At 34.9% G+C, this 21,244-nt stretch overlaps 1 protein-coding gene across 1 annotated transcript in view; it reads left to right on the top strand.

Moving 5' to 3' along the window:
* The window catches only part of LOC130890718 (C-factor), a 29,573-nt gene extending 18,398 nt beyond the window's left edge, over positions 1–11,175 (top strand). The window contains exons 4-5 of the mRNA XM_057794967.1: positions 4,873–5,022; positions 10,922–11,175. Of these exons, the coding sequence (XP_057650950.1) occupies positions 4,873–5,022; positions 10,922–11,146 (375 nt within the window). The 3' untranslated portion in view covers positions 11,147–11,175. The remainder of the gene's footprint in view (positions 1–4,872; positions 5,023–10,921) is intronic.
* The last annotated feature ends 10,069 nt before the right edge of the window (positions 11,176–21,244 follow it).

Genomic DNA, 21,244 nt, shown 5'->3' with positions numbered 1-21,244 from the left:
GGTTTAAAAAAAATTAAAAAAACTAATTTTAAATCAGATGTACAAAATTTTTGTAATATATAACAACTGGGGATTGCATCACCCACCGTTAGATATAGGAGGGAATCTCACTAAGTTAGAGTAGTCGTAAAGACGAGAGTATGTAACCAATCAATAGAAGCAACATCAGAAAAGGTATAAAATCATGACGATTTAGAAACTTTACAGACCAATGATTTAAATGAATAGAAACGTTAAATGTGATAAATAGAACTTCATTAATTAGTAGTGAAACGTCTTGTTTCATTAAAAACGAGGAATATATAATTACACCGTCTTAGATGTTTGTTTACAATAATATTTTTCTTCCAAAATTGCACATTCTTCTTTAATTATGAGGAATTCTTCTAAAGTCTTGGCCAAGTAGGGTTGTAAAGTAATAAATATTTTTTGGTTTTGGATAACAGGATATAAATGGAAAAATTCAGTTGTTTAAGATTTTAGTATATAGGTAGCAAAAAAATATTTCTGGAAGACCATGGAGGAGAACTAACTATTAACGGCCAACAAATCAAAGTACGTAGAATGATCACCCCAGCAGAAAGACTTATAATTTCAAATTTCACCTTTCAATCCCTAACGAATTTATACAAGCAGCTTTAGAAAATATTGGAACAAAACTAATGTCGAATATAACATTCCTAAGAATTGGTGCTAATGACCCTGCCTACAGCATTAATATTAACACAGCAAATAACGTTATTGTACCAGACAATGTCCTTATTCAATTCGAAACAACCAGTTATCGGATTTTTCTCAAATTGGATGGTCAGGGTTGCTTTAAATGCAAAAAAACAGGTCACACTGCATACAACTATCTTTCCAGTCAAATTAACTCCCAATCTAATATAAGCAGCAGTAACCACTCTGGTTCTGCTCTTCAAGTCCAAGCTAACAATACCACTTTTACACACGCAGTGCAAGTTAAATAATTCCTCCTACACTCCAACTGCAATCCACCAACAACTAAACTGAAAGAGACCAAAATAAACGGAATTAAAAGCCTCCCAAGATAAACTTACTGAAGGAGAAACAACTTTTAAAACACCCAAAGAGCTTAATGTGCATGCACAGAGATGAGCTAATATCAAATTATGATCAACTGACAAATTTGATTACCAATATTCATGGTTCAAGTAATCCAATCAGTACAATAAGAAATTTTACCGCAGATTTTGAGTCTCTTATTAATATGCTGGGAAAAAGTGTATCCTCAAATCACGAACAAATCCCTGAAAATTCGCATAACCAAGATAAAAAACGATTTAAGAAGATCATATTAGAAGGACCCATTGACTCTAGTAACGAGTCGTCAGAACCATCATATTAGAAATGGATCTACTGCAATGGAATTTGAATGCTTTTTATTCATACTATGAAATGTTGAAAAAACTTCTACCTAAGTTCAAGACAAACACTTTGTGTTTACAGAAAACACATTTATGTACATAACCTGAAAAATTATAACGTATACTATAAAAAAGGACCACTGGAGAGAGGAGTTGGGGAGGTGTTGCCACATACATCGAAAATAATATTCTATCGAATAAATTTAATGTAAAGACAGATCTAGAAACGGTTACTGTTTTCTATCCATTTAAAATAAATATTTGTAATATTCCTTCCAATATTCATCTTGATAAAAATGATTTGGAGAATTTAATTCAACAAATACCTCAACCTCACATGATTATCGGAGACTTCAAAGGTCACAACTTACTATGGGGATAAGACAAACAACGGATCTATTACGAGATTCAACACATACAAGGGAACATCGTTTGCTATAGACTTAGCAATATGTGATCTTGCTATTACTCCTTTCTTTAACTCATCATTCCGAATAAAAATTTCTGACATTAGAACTAGCGCAGAAAATACTGAGCCTTTACAAAAATGGCTTCTAAAAAATGCAGGTTACCATGGCTATGTCACTTAAAACGAATGGACGAAGACAATGAAACGAGTTGCATGGAAGATACCAGAGGGCAAGATGAGAAGAGGTAGACCAAGAAAAAGAAAGGAAGAAAAACATCCAGAAATAAAAAAAAACGAAATATCATGTCAAAATATTTTATTACTCAACATATTATTCTTTTAATTGGATACATTTATTACAGCGAACCTGCAACGTCTCTAGACCTTTAAAAAAATGTGTCTTCCTGCTCTGCACAGACCTCCACAGCTTTTAATACCTCGTTGGAAAAAAATTTACGTCAACATGAGATTTGTGTGCAGGGGCGTAGTCCTGCAAAAACAAAACACCTTTGGATAGCTTTCCGCGTCTTTTCTCTTCAATTTTTTCTCGTAGAGTGATCAGTAATGTCGAATAGTAATCTCCAGTTATTGTTCTACCCTTATCCAAAAAATCAATCATGATTACTCCATGGCAATCCCAAAAAACTAAAGCAAAAACTGTTTTAGTAGATTATTGGACACGAAACTTCTTAGGTCTTGGAGAACCAGAGTGTCGCCATTCCATCGATTGTTGCTTTGTTTCTGGATCGAAGAAATGTATTCGTTTTAGCCCAATTCGACGATCTGCTAAAATCATGTCATAAATTGCATCGATAATTTCGGGGACTGACACAGAAACTGGCCTTCCCGATCGGTCATCATCTTCAATGGAAAATTTGCCTCTTTTAAAGCTTCCAGTCCAATTTTTCACGGTCGTATACAAAGGACATTGATCAGCAAGGGTATTAAGCATATCTTCGTGAATCTGCTCACCTCTTAACCTTTTTAAATAAGGTACGTGATGGTGGCACGATACTCCAATTTTTCGATTTCCACAATTTCGGTGAACATCTTTTTACTTTTAATTTATTGCGTAATTCTGGTTCACTTTTTTGACATCGCAAACGTTCTTTGTCCGATGAAATATTTAATTATCATATATACGTGCAAGGTTTCTACATTCAAATAACCCCGCTAATGCTATACTAATACAGATATTCATTTTTTTATTTTTGACATCATGTATATTTTTAACCCATATACCAAGTATCCTTGTGATAAATCTTCAAATAAAATTACAAAATTTATTCATTGAAATTACTAATCAAATGTTCTATTACCGCTTAGTAAATTTTTTGTGATTTTCTCAAATTTTTTGAATTTACTAAATTTTTTTGCCTTGAAACTTTCTACTCATTTTTGGTAAAATTACTATTACCTACATGCAGACAGATCCACTACTACTACTAATTTTTAGCAGAAATTTCATTCTTTCTGTAACTACCACCTGTACTGTACAGGTAACCCTACCCTTCAATAAAGTCTTCAATTTGTCCTTATTTAATCTACTCTTACATCTAGCAATTTCAATGCTCTCAAATGCATCCAACAATTTATTATTGGATACATTTTTTAACAATTTCACATTATTAATATTTATGTCATGATTGATTAATCTATTTACAATTATTTTATCATAACCGATGAGGACAGCTACATCCTCAATAAATTATTCTATCTCTCGATGGTAAGTGAAAAGTGAGGACACCGATGCACCAGGAAAAGGAGACTGGCCATTTTATGCTGGATACAATGAAAGGAATCAGCCGGGATGTACCTGAACGTAGCGGTGTTTTTCCTAAACACATCAAATTCTAACCTATTACTATTCCTATTTACTAAAGTATCTAAAAATGGTAACTGTCCATTATTCTCCATTTCATAGGTGAACTTTATAGAGGGATATTTTGAGTTGAGTTCCAAAATGAATTCTTCTACGTTATTATTAGATCTCAGTAAGTCCTGAAGGTACTAGAAGATCTGAGGAATTGGTACGCTGGGAAATAATGAACTTAGATAAAAGGGGAAGGGAAGGCAGTGAAGCTTTGATGTTGGGTTACTTATCTGAGTATACTGGTGACAAGATTCATACAATTTTTAATCAAGACGATGGAACAACAATGGGCAACTGCCTATCACCGTTTATGGCTGAACTGTTCATGAGTCATTTCGAAAAGCAAATCAGTCTAGAGTTTCAGTAATTTCGCAGGGTATGGTACAGGTTTGTGGATGAAATTGTCGCCATATTTAATACGAAGAAGGCAAACGTAGACGATTTCATTTTAGAACTCAACTCAGAACATTTATCTATAATGTTGATCTATGAAATGGAAAATAACTGCCAGTTACCATTTTTAGATACTCTAGTTATTAGGAATAGTAATAGGCTATAATTTTATGTATTTAGGAAAAACACCGCTACGTGCAGGTACATCCCGCCTGATTCTTCATTATACTCAGCATGGCCAGTCTCCATTTCCTGGTACATCGGCTAATTCATTTTCTACTTGCCATAGAGAGATACAAAAAGGATAAGACTTTTATTGAGGATGTAGTTGTACTCAACGGTTATAATAAAAGAATTGTAAGTAGGTTAATCGTTCGTCATAGGTCATAGAAATCTCTATGTGAAACTACTTTTTACCAAACCCAAAATGAAAAATAAGGAAAATTTGCTCTTATACCTTTCAATCCTGTTTATACAAAAAGATTAGAAAGAATATTCAAAAAAGTGGGTTTTAAATTGGTTTATAAATTCAACAATACATTAAACCAATTGGTAAGTAATCCTAGGGAAAAAATTGTTGAAAAGTTGCGGAAATTCGTGTCTACCGTTTACACTGTCATACCTATCGCATGCCAAATCGCAAAGATCGTCTATTCGTCATGCAAATTGAATTTTAGACAGGACAGTTACAGGACATTTAAAAATAGTTTTCAATGTTTATTCATTTTGTTTTAAATCTATTTCACTATTTTTTTAAATGCATGTAATTCCAACATTTGAAATACCATTACTTAGCATATATGTTGTAGGCGCTCCTTCCAATACTAAAGAGAGCTGCAACTATAAATAAGGATAAACCACTAGGAATCGAGAGATCAGTTGTGATTAACATGAGTTCGTATTTAGGATCTATATCAATGAATAACCAAGGTGGTTTGTATCCGTACAGATGTTCTAAGGTAAATATCTTGAAACTGAAATTTATAAAACAAAATTTTTAAGCATAATTTTCAAAGATGACATAGGGGTCGTACAAAAATTCACTGGTTGTGAGAACATCTGTACCTGTTGTCATTTTTCAGTTCTTACTCTATATTTTAAGCTAGTCCAATCATTTTCTATGCTGTTTTATTTCTTAGATATAGCTGACGCGCCGAACTTCATACCGGTTAATGTATGTGGTATTATATAATATAAAGTAAAAATTCAGTTCAGTATTTTCAAGATAACACAAATAACATATACTCAGTAAGTATAGCAATCGTGTGTGCGTGTGAGCAAGACATTACTTAATGAAACCATATCGTGTAGGAAATATATTCGTCTGAACACATATCTGTTGGAACAACAGTTTAGCACGTTCAGCAGCAAAAACTCCTATGTTTGCTCCCAGTTGAAGTTGAACACTAGATTTGATGGGGGCATTTGTTCAATTTACCGACGGTAGTCGATAATGACTGCAGTGTTTAGCTAAAATATAGGGTTTAATCTTTCAATCCTGCAAATCGTAGCTACGCTAGCACTTACTGCACGTCCCTTTGACTTGCAGCGAGGATATTTAAAAAAAATTTTGTTGGTGACACTTGAACGTATATATTTCTGATAGCCTAATTTTGACATTGACAGATCTTATCGAAGAGCATCGTACTGAATGAACAGAACGATTTTACATTTATATATACATACATACATTTACACCGATTTCGACAGCAATACGGGATAGCTGCGACAAAATTATCACATAAAATTTTTTTAATATCAATTTCAAATTGTCTCACCTTTTCTCTATTCACTTTTCATACACCATTTTATATTAATCATTTCAGTAATTTATATAAAATAAAACAAGAAAAAATACTCTTATCTTTCTCTTCACAATTATCCACTACTATACACGCAGCAGATTTTTGTTTTCGTAATTTTCCATACTTAAACAATCACGTAGTTGAATTTCATCCATACTATGATTTTCCCATACATTTTTTTCACAAGTTCGTGGGAACAGCTGAGACATAATACCCTCTGTACGACGCATCTGACGATTTTTTTCAGCTCAGTATGATGCCAACTATTTATAAAAAAGTTTCAGCTGGCTTACTAATAGTTTTTTCAACACTTTAGTACCCTTCGATAGTTAAGCATCTGACGGTTGGACCCAGCAGTACGAAACCAAATATCGATATTAATATCAGTATACTATGACTTGTTCGTTTGCAACGCTATCTCCCGGACTATTTTGCGAGTTGTGTGACTGAGTTTGACTCTTTTTACCAAATTATTATTTTTGTTTCAATCAAAGAGTCACGTTCGAAAACTTATTTTTGTTTATTCCACGTCTAGTTCTTATATTCTGTTGAATAGTTATTTATAAATAAAGGCACTAAAGTCATACTTTTTGTCAAGAGGCTGGACATAAGTTGCCGCTAAATCACCCGAGTTAAAAATACTTGCGCGTTTAGTTACAGAGCTGAATAATATGATTATTTTTCAAAAATCGGCATGCGAATCTTATTATCGAATCGACATTAATGTTCCACTTCACTGCCGATTTCGACAAGAAAAAAAAAATAAAATTTATTCCATTTATGCCATTCTTCTGTTGATTTATCATCACGGAGTAATTCTTAATATATATTTCACTTTTTTAAATTTTCCTAATTTTTTATCGGGTTTTCCAGAAAGCTTGAAAATTGAAATTTAGGTTGGATTTTTTGATGGAAATTTTCTTGGAAAATCCAGAATTTATTAACATCATTTCACTTACTTATTATTGACAATTGCTACTTATCAATTATAAATAAAGACTTTTTGTTTACTAAATTTTATTTCGCAAAAAATTTATCAAATTATTGTATTGTTGTCGGTTCTTGATAAGCCTTTAAAGTGGTTCAAAATATTACTATCAAACATACAGGTGAAACTCATAGCGTGTTAGAAAACAAAGTTAATTTCAAGGAAACAACTGAATTACTAAATATCATGGCCGACCAGATTTTCGTAATACAGACGAGAACTTTATTTTTAAAATGGAGATACCCGTCCAATAGAAAAAATATTTATTAAACCCTAACACGTACCACTTTTCAATAACTTGATTATCCCTATTTACATTAGCAGGTAGGTGATTTTATAAAGGGGCGTTCAATATCGGTAAATTTTATGGACGAAAAAATTCCTGAACTGTATTATTCAGAATAATAAACATGAAAATAACATTAAAAATTAAAATGAATACTATGAAACTCAACTATTGAGTATTGTGAGGGAAAATTTCGAGTCAAATACGCCGCAGTTGCAAAACTTCTCCTGACAAATATTTGTGGAGAATTTATGGTGAAATCGCAAACCATGTCATTTTCCGAAAATGCGAGAAAAGCCTATTTAAAATATTTTGGTACTTTAATTGGAGAGTAAGACAAGCAGTGAATTCCCACGCATGCTATGTTAGTTGTAGCGCGTCATTGGTGCAGTAGATGAATGGGAAGAAAAAAAGCATGCCTTTTGCAATTCCGATGTTATGGCGGGGGCCTACTAACCATTTTGATGATGATATTTTTCTCTAACGAAGACTGAAGGTTCTAAGAAAGGAAAGCACAAGATCGAGTGTCCAAATTTGCTTCCATATGACCTGTTCCCCATAACGAAGATTTACCAGTACCGATTGCCCCTTTAAATCCGCAAAATCTGGTTTTAGACGATACTGGAGACAATATATCATCAGGAAGCTGCGAAGAACAATACAACTATCCTATTTTTACTCCAAGTACCAGTTCCAGCGAGCCACATTTGATTGTTCAAAGTGAGTAGAATCAGTACTTGATTTTCGGTTATCAATACAACAGTCTGAACTTCTTGCTTCCCGTCTTAAGGAATGGAACTTGTTAGCTAAAAAGACAAAAATTACGATCTTTAGAAAAAGAAATGCTACATTTTCTGCATTCTACAGTATGGAAAATTCATTGTGTGCGTGTACGGATATTGATGGTCTAATGAAGAAACTTGATAATGAGCATAATCCCAGTGAGTGGGGCCTATTTATTGATTAGTCTAAATACACTTTATTTTATTACAGAATGGAAATTTTAAACAATCTGTACCAGTTGCTCATTCTGTGAAAATGGAGGAAAGAAAATATTCGCTTGCTTTTAGACAAAATTAAATACAAGTATAAGTGGCAGATATGTGTAGATCTGAAGGTGATTGGAATTTTAATGGGACTTCAGGGAGGGTTTACGAAACATTGCTGTTTTCTTTGTCTATGGGACAGTCAGGCAGTAGATCAACACTGAAAAAAATTGGCAAGCAAGAAGTGAGTTTCAATCGGGATCTCAAAATGTTAAGTTTATACCCCTTGTAGATCCCAAAAATGTCATTATGCCCCCCTTCACATTAAACTTGGATTGATGAAAAACTTTATAAAGGCTATGGATAAAGAGGGTGATGGATTCACATACATTAGAGAAGTCTTTCCCCAGTTGAGTAATGCCAAATTGAAGGAAGGTATTTTATTGGCCCACAAATAAGAAAATTGCTGTGCATTGTACAGTGTTGCAAAAAAGCTCACCAGACAGGTACTTATGGCATGGAAGGCATTTGTTAGTGTAGTGGGGGGATTTTTGGCAACAATTTGTTTCCAAACTACCAACAGCTAGTTGATGAACTAGACGCTTAAAAATCCCTTGGTGCTCGAATGTCATTGAAAATTCATTTCCTCCATTCCCATCTGACATTTCTTCTCGCAAATTTGGAAGCTATCAGTGATGAGCAGGGTGAAAGATTCCACCAAGATATTAGAACAATGGAAATTTGGTATCAAAGACTATGGGATTCGGCCATGATGGGTGATTACTGTTGGGGAAAGAAAAAAGTAGAGCTAATTGATATTTAAAGTGATTTTTTTAAAGTTTTTGTTTTTAATAGATGTGAGGCATGTTTATTAGATGTAAACTATAAATATTGTCAATATATACGATTTAAAAAACGTGAAATTATTTTTTTAATTAATATTAAATATTTCACCAATGAATATGGTTCTATAAATGTAACTTAAAAACCTGACGTGTTACAATTATTTTTTTCATATTTTCGTACTTGTATAGGTCCACTTTATTACAATATGCTATTCATTCTTGGGTTACTACAAAAAAAATTTTTTGTCGACCAGTGGAATATATGAATGAATAAACCTATAGCAAGGGTTTGTCTTGTCAGTTGTTTTTCATACCTTACCTTCGACAAATCTCATCAATACTGACTTCACTTAATCCATACAGTCATTTAAAATTTCATGTCAGTAACAGAAACATAAACAATTAACGAGGCTGATCTTTTTACTCCGCCCCTGGTCTATTTGTAAACCAAAACAATTATTTATCATCAAGTCACATTATACATATTCTACTAGGTATATATATCCCTACGAACGAAACTAACAAATATGAATCTGTTGAAGTGGTAGAAGCCGTTTCGAGGAACGTGCTGTAATTAAATACTTATAAATACGTATAAAACCATTGAACCAACGTAAATTCACAAAATTTGATGGATACATAAGGGGAATTCATAACAAGACGTAGTGAAATGGTGGTGTCGAAGTTTAAATGTGGTAGACGATGTACAGAGGAAGATGTAGGTGAACCATAATACAAAACCGCTACCACACATGAGAATATTAAAAACGATAGTGGTCCCTCATAAAAAATTATTTGCACGATGGGTATAGATAATCTATTCTTACTTGAAGGACTATAAAAATTATCTTATTATTCGCATTAAATATTTCATTTGATTTGACAGTGTTATAATTATTCTCTTTTTCGGATCTTAGTCAAGTCCAATTCAATTATAGCGACACCGGAAGATCGTCTCAAAATTACAACCCGGACCCCTGCTAAACTGTGGGAAGGTAGTGCTACCATACATCAATGACCAGGGTATGTCAAGACGCATCGCGCTGGCGTAATAACGTCTCGAAATTCCATAAAAAACAAATTTTTCACCCACGAATTTCATCCATGAATCCCCCATTTTTTCCCATGAGATCAAGGATATTTTTTTGTCTTCGAATCATACTTTCCTTTTTTCTGCTACCGTGTAAAGTAATAGAGTTGCATCCCCTCAAGTGCAGTGCAAGACTTATGGACAAACCTTATTAAAACTGACTCCGTATTATTGTCTATTATAATACAAGTTAGTTATTCTAACAATGGGATGCCGATTAAAAATCTTTTGTTCGATTTATCATTCACCGCACTTTTAGCTTCTTCATATAAAAATAAACAAACAAATTTTTTCGCAAGATTAGTAACAATGCAAAGAACCAATTAAAATTTATTTACAAAAGTACATTAGGGTGTATAGCTCAAGCAGGCTTCAAATTAGTTGAGCATCCGCTGTATTATCCAGATTTGGACCCCAGTGATTATCGGCTGTTTCCAAAACTTGAAGAACCTTTTCCGGCTAAACGATTTAATTGTGATAATGAAGTCAAAGGTGCGGTAACTCAAGTGTAGACAATTGGTTATTGGTTAAACCATCTTTATTACGAGACGTATTAGAAGAACATTGATGGGAATATATATTAATAATGGAAATTATACTCAAAAATTGTAAGTCAGCCAGGGGGGAAGCTAAGGGTTCTGCCCTTGTTCTTTCCACTCCGTTCTGTTGTTTATGACACCTTCATCAACAACAAATTAATTAATAATTTGTTACATCAAACGAAATATTATATATTAAACTATCAAGTCCCTATTCGCAATAGGGCACTGTATTACGATTATTTAATTTAATCAGGAATCTTAATTAGACCAAATTAACGAGATTCTAATGCACTACGTCTATGTTTCGGTTTTTCAGGCTGCCTTAAACATGATCACCACTTCTTTAAGCATTGACCTAAAACCCGATGGAATTTTAGTGACTTCGGTTCACCCTGGATGGGTTAAAACAACCATGGGGGGTCCAAATGCTCCTTTAGATGTAGATATTTGTTCCAAACGAATCATACAATTACTGAAAACGCTCAACGAAGACCACAATGGACAATTTTATTCGTACGAGGGCCACAAAATTGATTGGTGAAATAAATAATGTGTGAAAAAGGAAAAAAATACATAGTTTTATGTTAATTGTATATAAGCTGCCGAAAATTTATGTTTAATTCTGATTGTAGATATTTTAAATATATTATTTAATTATAAGTTTCATATATTAAATCTTTTTCTATTTCATCCAAAACCACTAAGGAACATTCCTCAATTGTTGTTGGTTCAATTTTTTTATCACATTTTATTCTTCTAAAAACTGATAAAATATTTAATAATATCACGTGAATTAATCCACTTATTGTTTATATAAAACATAATGTAATAGATTTGAATAAAATTTAAAAAATTTATTAATATTCGTTGCTACAGGCAACAGAGAAGATTTATAATTTCAGCGAAAAATTACGTTTAAGTTGGAATTTCTAGAACCATCGGTGATACTTATACGAACACACTGTTTACACTACCTCTACACCAACACACAAACTTAAAATTGCTCCGTCTTACGCACTTTTGGATAACTAAGTTATCATCTTCATAGACTGAAGGTAAACTCAGAGAGTGCATTTGTGATTGTTGGTGTGGTGATGGTGTAAACAATGTGTTTAGGATGACGTTGCTAATTTCAAAGTGATATATCGTAAGGTTAAGATGAGCCCGGACATTTTTTGCTATTTTTTGTTCTTGATCAGTAGAAAGAAGGACTCTGATATATCTGATGATACAGTATGTAAAATATCGGGCCTAATACGCTACCTTGTGGCACCCCTGCTGCTATAGTAAAATTTTCGGATTCTTCCTCATTAACTTTTGTTTGGAAAGTTCTGTTGGTTAGATAATATTTCAGTAGTGGGTAGTAGTTTGGGAGAAGAGTTCTTTTAATTTTGTGTAGCAGCCCTTGATTCCACACTCTGACAAAAGCCTGTCCGATATCAAGGGAAACAGCCGAGCAGTATTCTTTGTTTTCCAGGGCTTGGTTTATTTTCTGCGTGAGTCGATCACTCTTGAATGTTTGGACATTGTAGGTAGAAGGCTTATAGGACGGTAAGATGACACGTTGTATAGATATTTGTTTGGTTTACCAATCAATATGATTTGTGCAACTTTATATAATTTTGACCAGTATCCGAGTCATAGAATTGTGGTAATTCTTTCAGAATTTTGGCGATTATTAGGTCGCAGCCCGGTGCTTTTTTCGGATTTAGAAATTTTATTTCATTGTGTGGCTCCTTTGCCATCTTGCCCAACCCTGACTCTTTTCTGTTCTACTAGTCTCTTTATTTCATTTTTGTTTCCTTTTTTCTGTTTCGTGTTTGGTGTAGGAGTTTGGGCTGCTAGCTGAATTTGTGAGTTAATAGTTCTGTTGCTCTTTCGATATCTCCTGGTTCTCCAAACCTTATCTTCAAATCCACCGTTTCATTAATTTTGTTACAGTATGCTTCTCAGTCTGTTTTAAAACAAAGAAGTCCAAAAAGTCCGGAATTTTGTGTGTATCAGTTGGCCAGTACGTCGGAGTACCTGTCGAGATAAATGAGTATCGGTTAGCTTTTATGGTTCTGTAAAGTTTCCTTCCTTTAGTTGTCTACAGTCTAGATCCCCACATGGTGTGTTTGCAGTTGCTGCTATGAACTTGTCTCCTAAGGTGCTGAGATCATTTTGTTTTATGTTGTGTCGAGGTGGGCAATAAACTGCAGATATTATGAGTTCATATGGCAAGGTTGTTACTTTTATAGAGGTAGCTTGGAGGTGATTTTGTTGGTAGTTTATAAGTTCGTAATGTATGTTTGTATGTTTTATCAATATAGCTATGCCTCCATGTGCTGTATTATCGAGATGGTGTGTGTGATATACAAGATAATTTGGTATCTTAAAATGTTTTTTTTTCATTCTTTCTGTATACCTTGTCAGGTTCAGATCGTTAAGTTAAATCCCAACAATAATAAATTCTTCCCTTTTTGTTATAATTAAAATGTGATACCATAAATTTTGAGGCAGCGTTTTTATCATAAAATTTGGTAAATATACTTTAGCTGAGATTTATTTATATATTTGATCCTTTTCTCTTATTTTGTTCAACTATTGACTGTGATTTTGGCAACCAAGATCACAGCAATATGTCTAGCCTTCCCTCACTACCAAAAACCAATCCAAATATTCACTCTCCACCTTTATCATATGCTACAGCTACCTCAGCAAAATCTCCAACGTCTTCTGTGCCCTCACGAGATCAGGCCATCATTATGCCTTCTATCCCCAACACTGTACTATTTGACTACATTAAATCAATAGGTAGCATCGTCTCTAGCAGAATATCACACGGACGCAAATGCATTTATTTATCATCGACGACTCAAGTCGACGATCTTCTAAAAACCAACCAAAGCATCCTAGATAATTCCAATTTAATCCCTATCGGTCGGCTTATATCTCCAACCAAAAGAATACTCATTTCCAATGTTGCTTCATCCATTCCCCATTCCGTCATCGAGAAAGCACTTCAAGACCTAGGGTTATCACTCACCTCTCACATCATACGTCATATGTGGCTCACCTGATGATGAATACGCACATGTGCTCAGCTTCCGTCGAGTAACTTACGTATTACCAACCAATAATGATTTTTCTCTTCAAACTTCGAGTGTCATTAGTCATGAAAATACAACACACAGAATATTCATTTCTACCGACAAACATGAATGCTTTCTCTGAAAACAGGCTGGGCACACTGCTGATTCATGCCCCAACACTTCCATCCCTCAAGATTCCTCTCCCAAATCAAATGATTCGGCCAATCTCATCCCCCCTCTTGTGCTGACCCTACTGCCACTACTAATACTTCAGTTATTCCCGTAGTATCCTCGGAGGACACCCTTTCTAATTTTCCCTCTCTAATTTCCTTATCAAAAACTAGCGAAAAAGTCCCCGTTCGAATGACAGCAGCCTCGACTCACCACAGTCTATATCTCCTACTAATCTTCATTCAGACCCAATGCCTCCCCCCGAATTTTCAACATCCAGCTCCAGAAACCCTGCGAAAAAGAAGACCAAAACATCTAAACTGACTAGAAACTATTGTCACTTTATAAGCCCTGAATCACGCTCCGTTATACAAAAACAATTCGATGATTCTCCTGAATCATTTTCCCTTACAGGCACCCAATTTATTGTGTATCTTGAAAACACGTATGGCATCAATGACCCTCCCCGAAGCCAACAAATTTATTTCCGACACAACCCTTCTTCTGAAGGATTTGTCCCTTATTTATTCTAATATAAAAGAAAGATCTTTAAAAAAGCGTATTACCCGTCTAATCAATAGAATTAACTTTAAACTTCACCCCGAGCAAAAAACTCCTCCTGAAATGTCTATTACTTCCTAAACAAGTACATTCTCCCTGATACAGTGGAACTGCGATGGACTTTATCCTCGACTAGAAAGAATTCAGAAAATCATTTCCTCCCACAAACCTGACTTCCTTTGTCTCCAAGAAACCAACTTGATCATAAATGCAATTTGAGAAACTTTGAAGGATATCATTACATCCGTACCAACTGCATAAGAGCCAGTGGCGGTACTTCAATATTTGTATCCAGCGACATATACTCATCTCACCTCCCATTATCAACAAACCTTGAAGTAGTATCTGTCACTACTTGGTGCTCCAATAAAATTACCATTTGCAGTATATACATTCCACCGGACCACACCCTTGATGAAAAAGAGTTAACAAACCTAATTCGTCAGCTTCCCCAACCATACATTCTTGTTGAAGACTTTAATGCACATCACACTATGTGAGGCGCCACCCAAACTCGCACTATAGGCAACACAATAAAAAAGTCATAAATTCAACTGGTATCTGTCTGTTAAATACTGGATCCAAAACTCACTTTAACATCTCAGGTTCCTTTTCGGCTATTTACGTCAGCTTCTGTGACCCTAAAACTGCACTTTCTCTTTTTTTGACAAGTTTCCGATGACCTACATGATAGCGACCACTTTCCTATTATTATATCCAATCCCTATAATAAAGAAACTGTTGCCAAAAGCTTCTGGCAAATAAAAAATGCAAACTGGCCTGAGTTTACCTCACTCTCCGAAGCATACTTGTCATCTTTGATCATTTCTACGAATATAAACGATACGCTAGATATGTTCACTAAGAGCATACTTGCGGCTGTCGAGGCTCATATTGGTAAAACGGTCTTTTTCTCGGCATGTTCCATGGTGGAGTCCGGATTGTGCGAATGCCATACGTGAATCAAAACATGCTCTTAATAGGTTTAGACGTCACAAAACACAAGAAAACCTTATAGTACATACAAGGCTTGAAGCTAAAGCTAAATTTATAGTCAAGCAAAGTAAGAAATCTGCTTGGCAACGTTATACTTCATCTCTTATTCACAATACAGACCCCAGTCAAGTTTGGAAAAAAATTGCACAAATCCAAGGCAAAAAACTGATATCAAAATTCCTTCTTTATTATCTAACGATCTGCTTATCACCGACAGCCAAAAAATCTCTGACACACTCGCACAACAAGTTGAAGAAAATTTCAGCATCCATAATCCGGCATCCGATTTCAGTTACTCACATATTCAGCCCTCCTCCACACTCCAGCTAAACCCTCGCGATATTGCGTCTGTCAATGCTTCTATTAATTTTAATAAAGTAAAATTCGGGCTATCGTCCTGCAAAAATTCTGCTGCCGGTCCTAATGATGTCCTATATATATTTTTCAAAAAACTATCCGACTTATCCCTCTCCAAGCTCCTTGACATCTATAACATTATTTGGAATACTCACCAGTTCCCTGATGCATGACGCAACTTTATAATCATTCAAAAAGCAGGTAAATCCACATCATCCCCTAAGTCTTTCCGTCAAATCTCCCTCACTTGCACTACTTGTAAACTCCTTGAAAAAATAATTAATAGAAGACTCCAATGGTTCCTTGAAAAATTCAAACTTATTCCCGACGCACAAACGGGTTTTCGACGTAATCGATCGACATACGACAACCATCAGGACGTAATGGCAACTATTCTCGACATTGAAGGCGCTTTTGACTCTATATCCAGAAGTGCAATACTGAATAAACTTATTCAATACAATCTACATGGTAACATATTTCCATTCATCCATAATTTCCTAACTGATAGAATTTTCAGGGTTTCCGCAAACGGTAAGCTCTCCCTTCCTCATCCACAAAATACTGGCATCCCTCAAGGTTCAGTATTAAGCTCTACTTTATTCATCCTCACAATAAATGAGCTATGTGACAACTTCCCATCTCCCGTAAAATATGTCCAATACGCTGATGACCTAATTATTTATTTCTATGATAAATACGTCCCCTCTACATGGCAACTGCTCCAAAACTCAATAAATCTACTACAAGAGAGATCCCCCACTTAGTATTATCATTTTCAAACAAATCCATGCTGATAAAATTCTCTCGAAGATCTATTCACTCACCTCAAATTTTCTTTGATAACTCTCCTCTACCTATTATGAATCAGTGCAAAATCCTTGGAAAGACTTGTGTTTCTTAACTCAACTGGAATCACCATATTCATGATGTAAAAGGCATTTGCCTAAAGAGGCTGAACATAATTAAAACCCTTAGCCACCTTCAATGGGGCTCCAACGAAACTATACTGCTAAGAGTTTACAGAGCACTCATACGCTCAAAGCTTGACTATGGTTGTTTTATCTGAATGTTCGCTTCTAAGTCTAAAACTGACTTATTGAACTTCCGTACCTATCAACTCACAAACAACTGTAAATTCAATCCCTCAATTGCTCGTACCTCTACTCCAAAATACCAACCTCTCGTTGACCTTTACCCTCGACGTGTAGTGTTTACACTGGTGAACTATACAGTATCCTTCAAGCTTTCAAATATATTTCTCCTCCCCATGAGGAGGAACAACTGTAAATTAAATCCCTCAATTGCTCGCATCTCTACTCCAAAATACTAACCTCTCGTTGACCTTTCCACTTTCTTTGCCTTCTTCTCCCCCTTAGATATAAAAATATTCCCATAGTAGATACCTCACTAACCATTTACAATAAACACAAATCCCCTAGCATTCTTGTAGAGAAAACATCCTTCAAGCTTTCAAATATATTTCTTCTCCCATAAACATATCGACATATGTACTGACTCTCTTCCATCCATACAGCCAATCACAATCATATTTACCGACCATCCAATAGTCCAAAACATTCATGATATCTACCAAACTCTCATTGCTCTTGTTATAACAGTCTCTCTCATCTGGCTTCCACGCACACTGGAATTGCTGAAAACGAATATACCGATCGCCATGCCAAAGAAGCCACAAAGAATCATCCTGAAATCTTAGTTCAGCAGGCCAATGATTTGAAGATTAACTTCAAACACCTAATTAAAAAATCTTGGCGCGATACATTGAGCAAGAGTACTACAGCACTACATCACATCCACCCATCTACTTCTCATATTTCCCTAAACTTTTTGAATAGGAGAGAAGCTGTGACAAAAAGAAGACTTTGCATCAACCACACTAAACTTACTCACGGCTATTTGATGTCGTCAGAAAGTCGTCCTGTCTGCCGAACTTGTCAAGTTCTTGTGACTGTTAAGCACATCCTCGCCGACTGCAGAGAATATTCTACCGCATATCAACAGTTTATTATCTTCCTGCCATCATTCAGGTGTCCAGGGGTCTACGTGAAGAACTAAAATGTTGGCTTCACTTCTATTATCCAGTACAACGCGTCAAGACTTGCCGTTATCGCGTCGGCCGTTGTCCCGTCCGCAAATCTAGTTTAGACATGCAAATTAATACAACTTCTGGTGTATGTGCTTGCAAAAACTTGTTTGATTCTTCATCAATATAAATACGAATATTAAGAGTAAACGTTACTTATGTATTTCTGGCATTTCAATTTCAAGAAAAGTGGATCGATATTAGTGATTGCCATTATCGGAAAAGTAAGTACCTGCCTGCCTATTTGTTATATGCATATAGTTTTATTTTATATATTATTTATTTTAAACAAAAAATGGAAATTAAGTGGAAAGGAATCTCTTCCAATCAACCTACCACATATTAAAGATATATTTTTATAATATATTTTTATGGAAGTATGTACTTTCACTATTTAATTTTTAATACGTATATAAAACATTAGATATACATTATTTATTACAATATGATGTTTATATTGTAATAAGTATATGTATAGTATTGAATTTACATTCTTCGATAAAGATAAAGAAAACCGAGCAAGATTGAAATACTTCATTTTTTTCACTTATCTAATTTTTTTAATTAGTACGGAGTTTTGATATTAAAGTATTGTTTAAAAGTTCCCATGGAATTTACAGAAAAATATTAGAATATAATGAATGAAATAATAATTTTAAATAACATTAATAGATCTTAGCGATTTCTTGCTTTTAATAATGTTATGAACTAGTCCACGACATAGCCCGTGTTTATTTTGTTTTTTCAGAACTTTATCCTAGGAAGGTCTTTTTGTTTGTTTGTTTATATTCTAGAATTTCCGAGAAAGTCGTTTTGGGCATATAAACGATTTTATTTAGTGGAATTAAAGGAGTTGTTTTCTAGGAGCGCTACGAGAAGATCGGTTGTCAAGTCTTAAAGGACTGTATTTTCGGTCACCGTTTTTTTTAAAACACCGATTACAGGCGATTCAATCTCTCGCTATTACTAGAAAGTAGCGATTATAGTGCCTAATAAATTTAGCGTTTAAAAAGGGACTCTTTGTCAAAAAATTGCCCTTTTCAGGGCTTAAGGATCCCAAATTCAGGTGAATATTACTTGTATTACCAATACTAATAGGCAATCAAAGGGGTCAAGAATCCTTTAACTGGGAAGAAAATTTCCTCCGACAGTGAGTCCGCTGTCAGCTTTGATAGCCAACCATCTCGTTAGACATTTACCAGTGAATTCATTAATCGAGCACCTAATTTCCGCCTACACCATATTATCATTTATTTAAGAGCATTTTTTTCACTTTTCTTTATCTTTTTAGTTTCTATTTTTTCCCTCGATCCTCTCCCAATTCTCAAAATGCAGAAACTAGCCCGTTCAGCCATACAAACCAGGAGCAAGCCATTGTCTACATCCTCTACCCTCCAAACCAACTCCCTCGACAGACAACTGGAATTATGTTGACATTCTGCAAAGATTAAATCAAAAAGATTCTTACACGGAAGAAAAACTGAACAAAGCCATTAACTTCATTCAAAACCTCCAAAGAAACCCTCATAATTGCACGAATTTATCTCCTGCATTCTTGGCGGAATCCTATTCGTCTAGGGTTTCGCAAAAATCTGCCTCTCTAGACCCCCCCAGGTAGATGATACCCGCCTAGACGCCATTCCTAAAAGGAATAGAAATATTCTTTCCCAAAAACCCCAAACCAACCAACAACCTACAAATATTGAAAACTCGAAATCTCGCCCAATACAAAACCCTCCAAAAACACAACAGCCTCAAATATCCTATCAAACGCAACATATCCAACCTCCTAGAGTCTCCCAACAACAACCTAAACCTAAGAAATATTTGTCAAAAATACAACTCCCAGAGCGAGCTCAACAATTTCCTCAGCACTCAAGAGCTGTTGAAGGGACAAATGAGCCTCCTCAAAGCCTAACGGAACCGCCCTCCTAAAAATTCCTGCTTTCTTTCAGGAAAATCCGCTATGCCATTGGCGACGAGAAAATTGGGGTCATCCCAATAAATTCCGCACAACGTGCCCCACGATCCTTTTCAAAACCGAGAAAAACATTCTCTTCCCTGGCCTGCAAGAATGTAGACTTCTACACAAACGAAATCCTCAAATCCTTCAAGTTCCCAGTGCTCAAATCCTGGAAAATCACCGCCAGATCCATGTTTCGGCTCCGAAACCGCCTACCAGCACGCACTTACCAATGGCATCAATTTCGGGCTTCAAACCCGAAAAGTCAAATATCCCTCCTGCAAAACTTGCTGCGGTTCACATCCCACTTTTCACTCACATTGTCTGAGGAGGATGGAAACCCGATATAACCCCAAACCTCCTATGATCTGTCAGCAGATTCGAAAATCCTTATCGAAATCCTGTCAACCACAATTATGAATGCCATACGTTTTATTCCCTCCTTTTAGGGTTACAATTGTACCGTAACTAGTGGCATGTGTAACAGTTTCAGTGATAATTTTTTCACGTTTATTGTCCATATTTACCCGACGCCGAAAACTGTTGTCTCTCATAACAGTATTAAAATTAATCACATTTACGAAAAATTTTAACAGATGGCATTAGACACAAATTATCGCAAAGCCCAAATTGGTGTGATGCTATGTGTCAGGTGAGACTGGAGAAAATATACTATGAAAATTGTGGAAACTCGTAAAACGGTCAATTGTGTATCATACTGTCAATAATAATTCACCAGATCACAGGATGAAATTATAAAAAAGCACTTAAAGCTAATAAATAGAATGGTCACGCACATTTTTAATGACCAAAAATTGAATAACCTTTGTTGGGAAGTTTGATTGGCCATTATATTGCACCGTCTATTACCGACATTTGTTTCGGGAAATTGTTGGCATTGTTTATGTATTTTAACTAGAACTCATTACATTTTACATCTTTACTGTTTCCCATTCATTTTATCAAAAAAAAAGATAAATTATGGTATTTATTTTTTTTCTTTGGTTGTGGGATAAAAATTTATGAATAAAAAATATTTTTAGACAAAACAAGGATTTTAAGTTATAATTTCATTTCATAAAACTTCATCTTGAAAATGTTTTTATATGATATTAAGAATATAATTTCACCCCCTTATAATGTAATAGGAATATTGAAAAAAATATAGTTAGTCCTTTGCGAGGGCACAAAAATGAGATAATTCCAAGTTTCTAGCATTACTGAAATTCAAGAAAAAAAAATAAGACTTAAATTTTAGTCACCACCTTTTAAGGGTGATATCTTGGAAAAGAGTGAGATGAGGGAATTTTGTTATAGAAAATACCCATCTTAATTTCTCTCGCAACCACCTCCTGAGTATTGTCGCATGAATTTAGAAACATCCTGTATGTACTTGAATAAAATCAAATT

The sequence above is a fragment of the Diorhabda carinulata genome, chromosome 2, assembly GCF_026250575.1.
Source record: "Diorhabda carinulata isolate Delta chromosome 2, icDioCari1.1, whole genome shotgun sequence".
Lineage (NCBI taxonomy): Eukaryota > Metazoa > Arthropoda > Insecta > Coleoptera > Chrysomelidae > Diorhabda > Diorhabda carinulata.
This window is presented reverse-complemented; position numbering and strand designations above follow the sequence as displayed.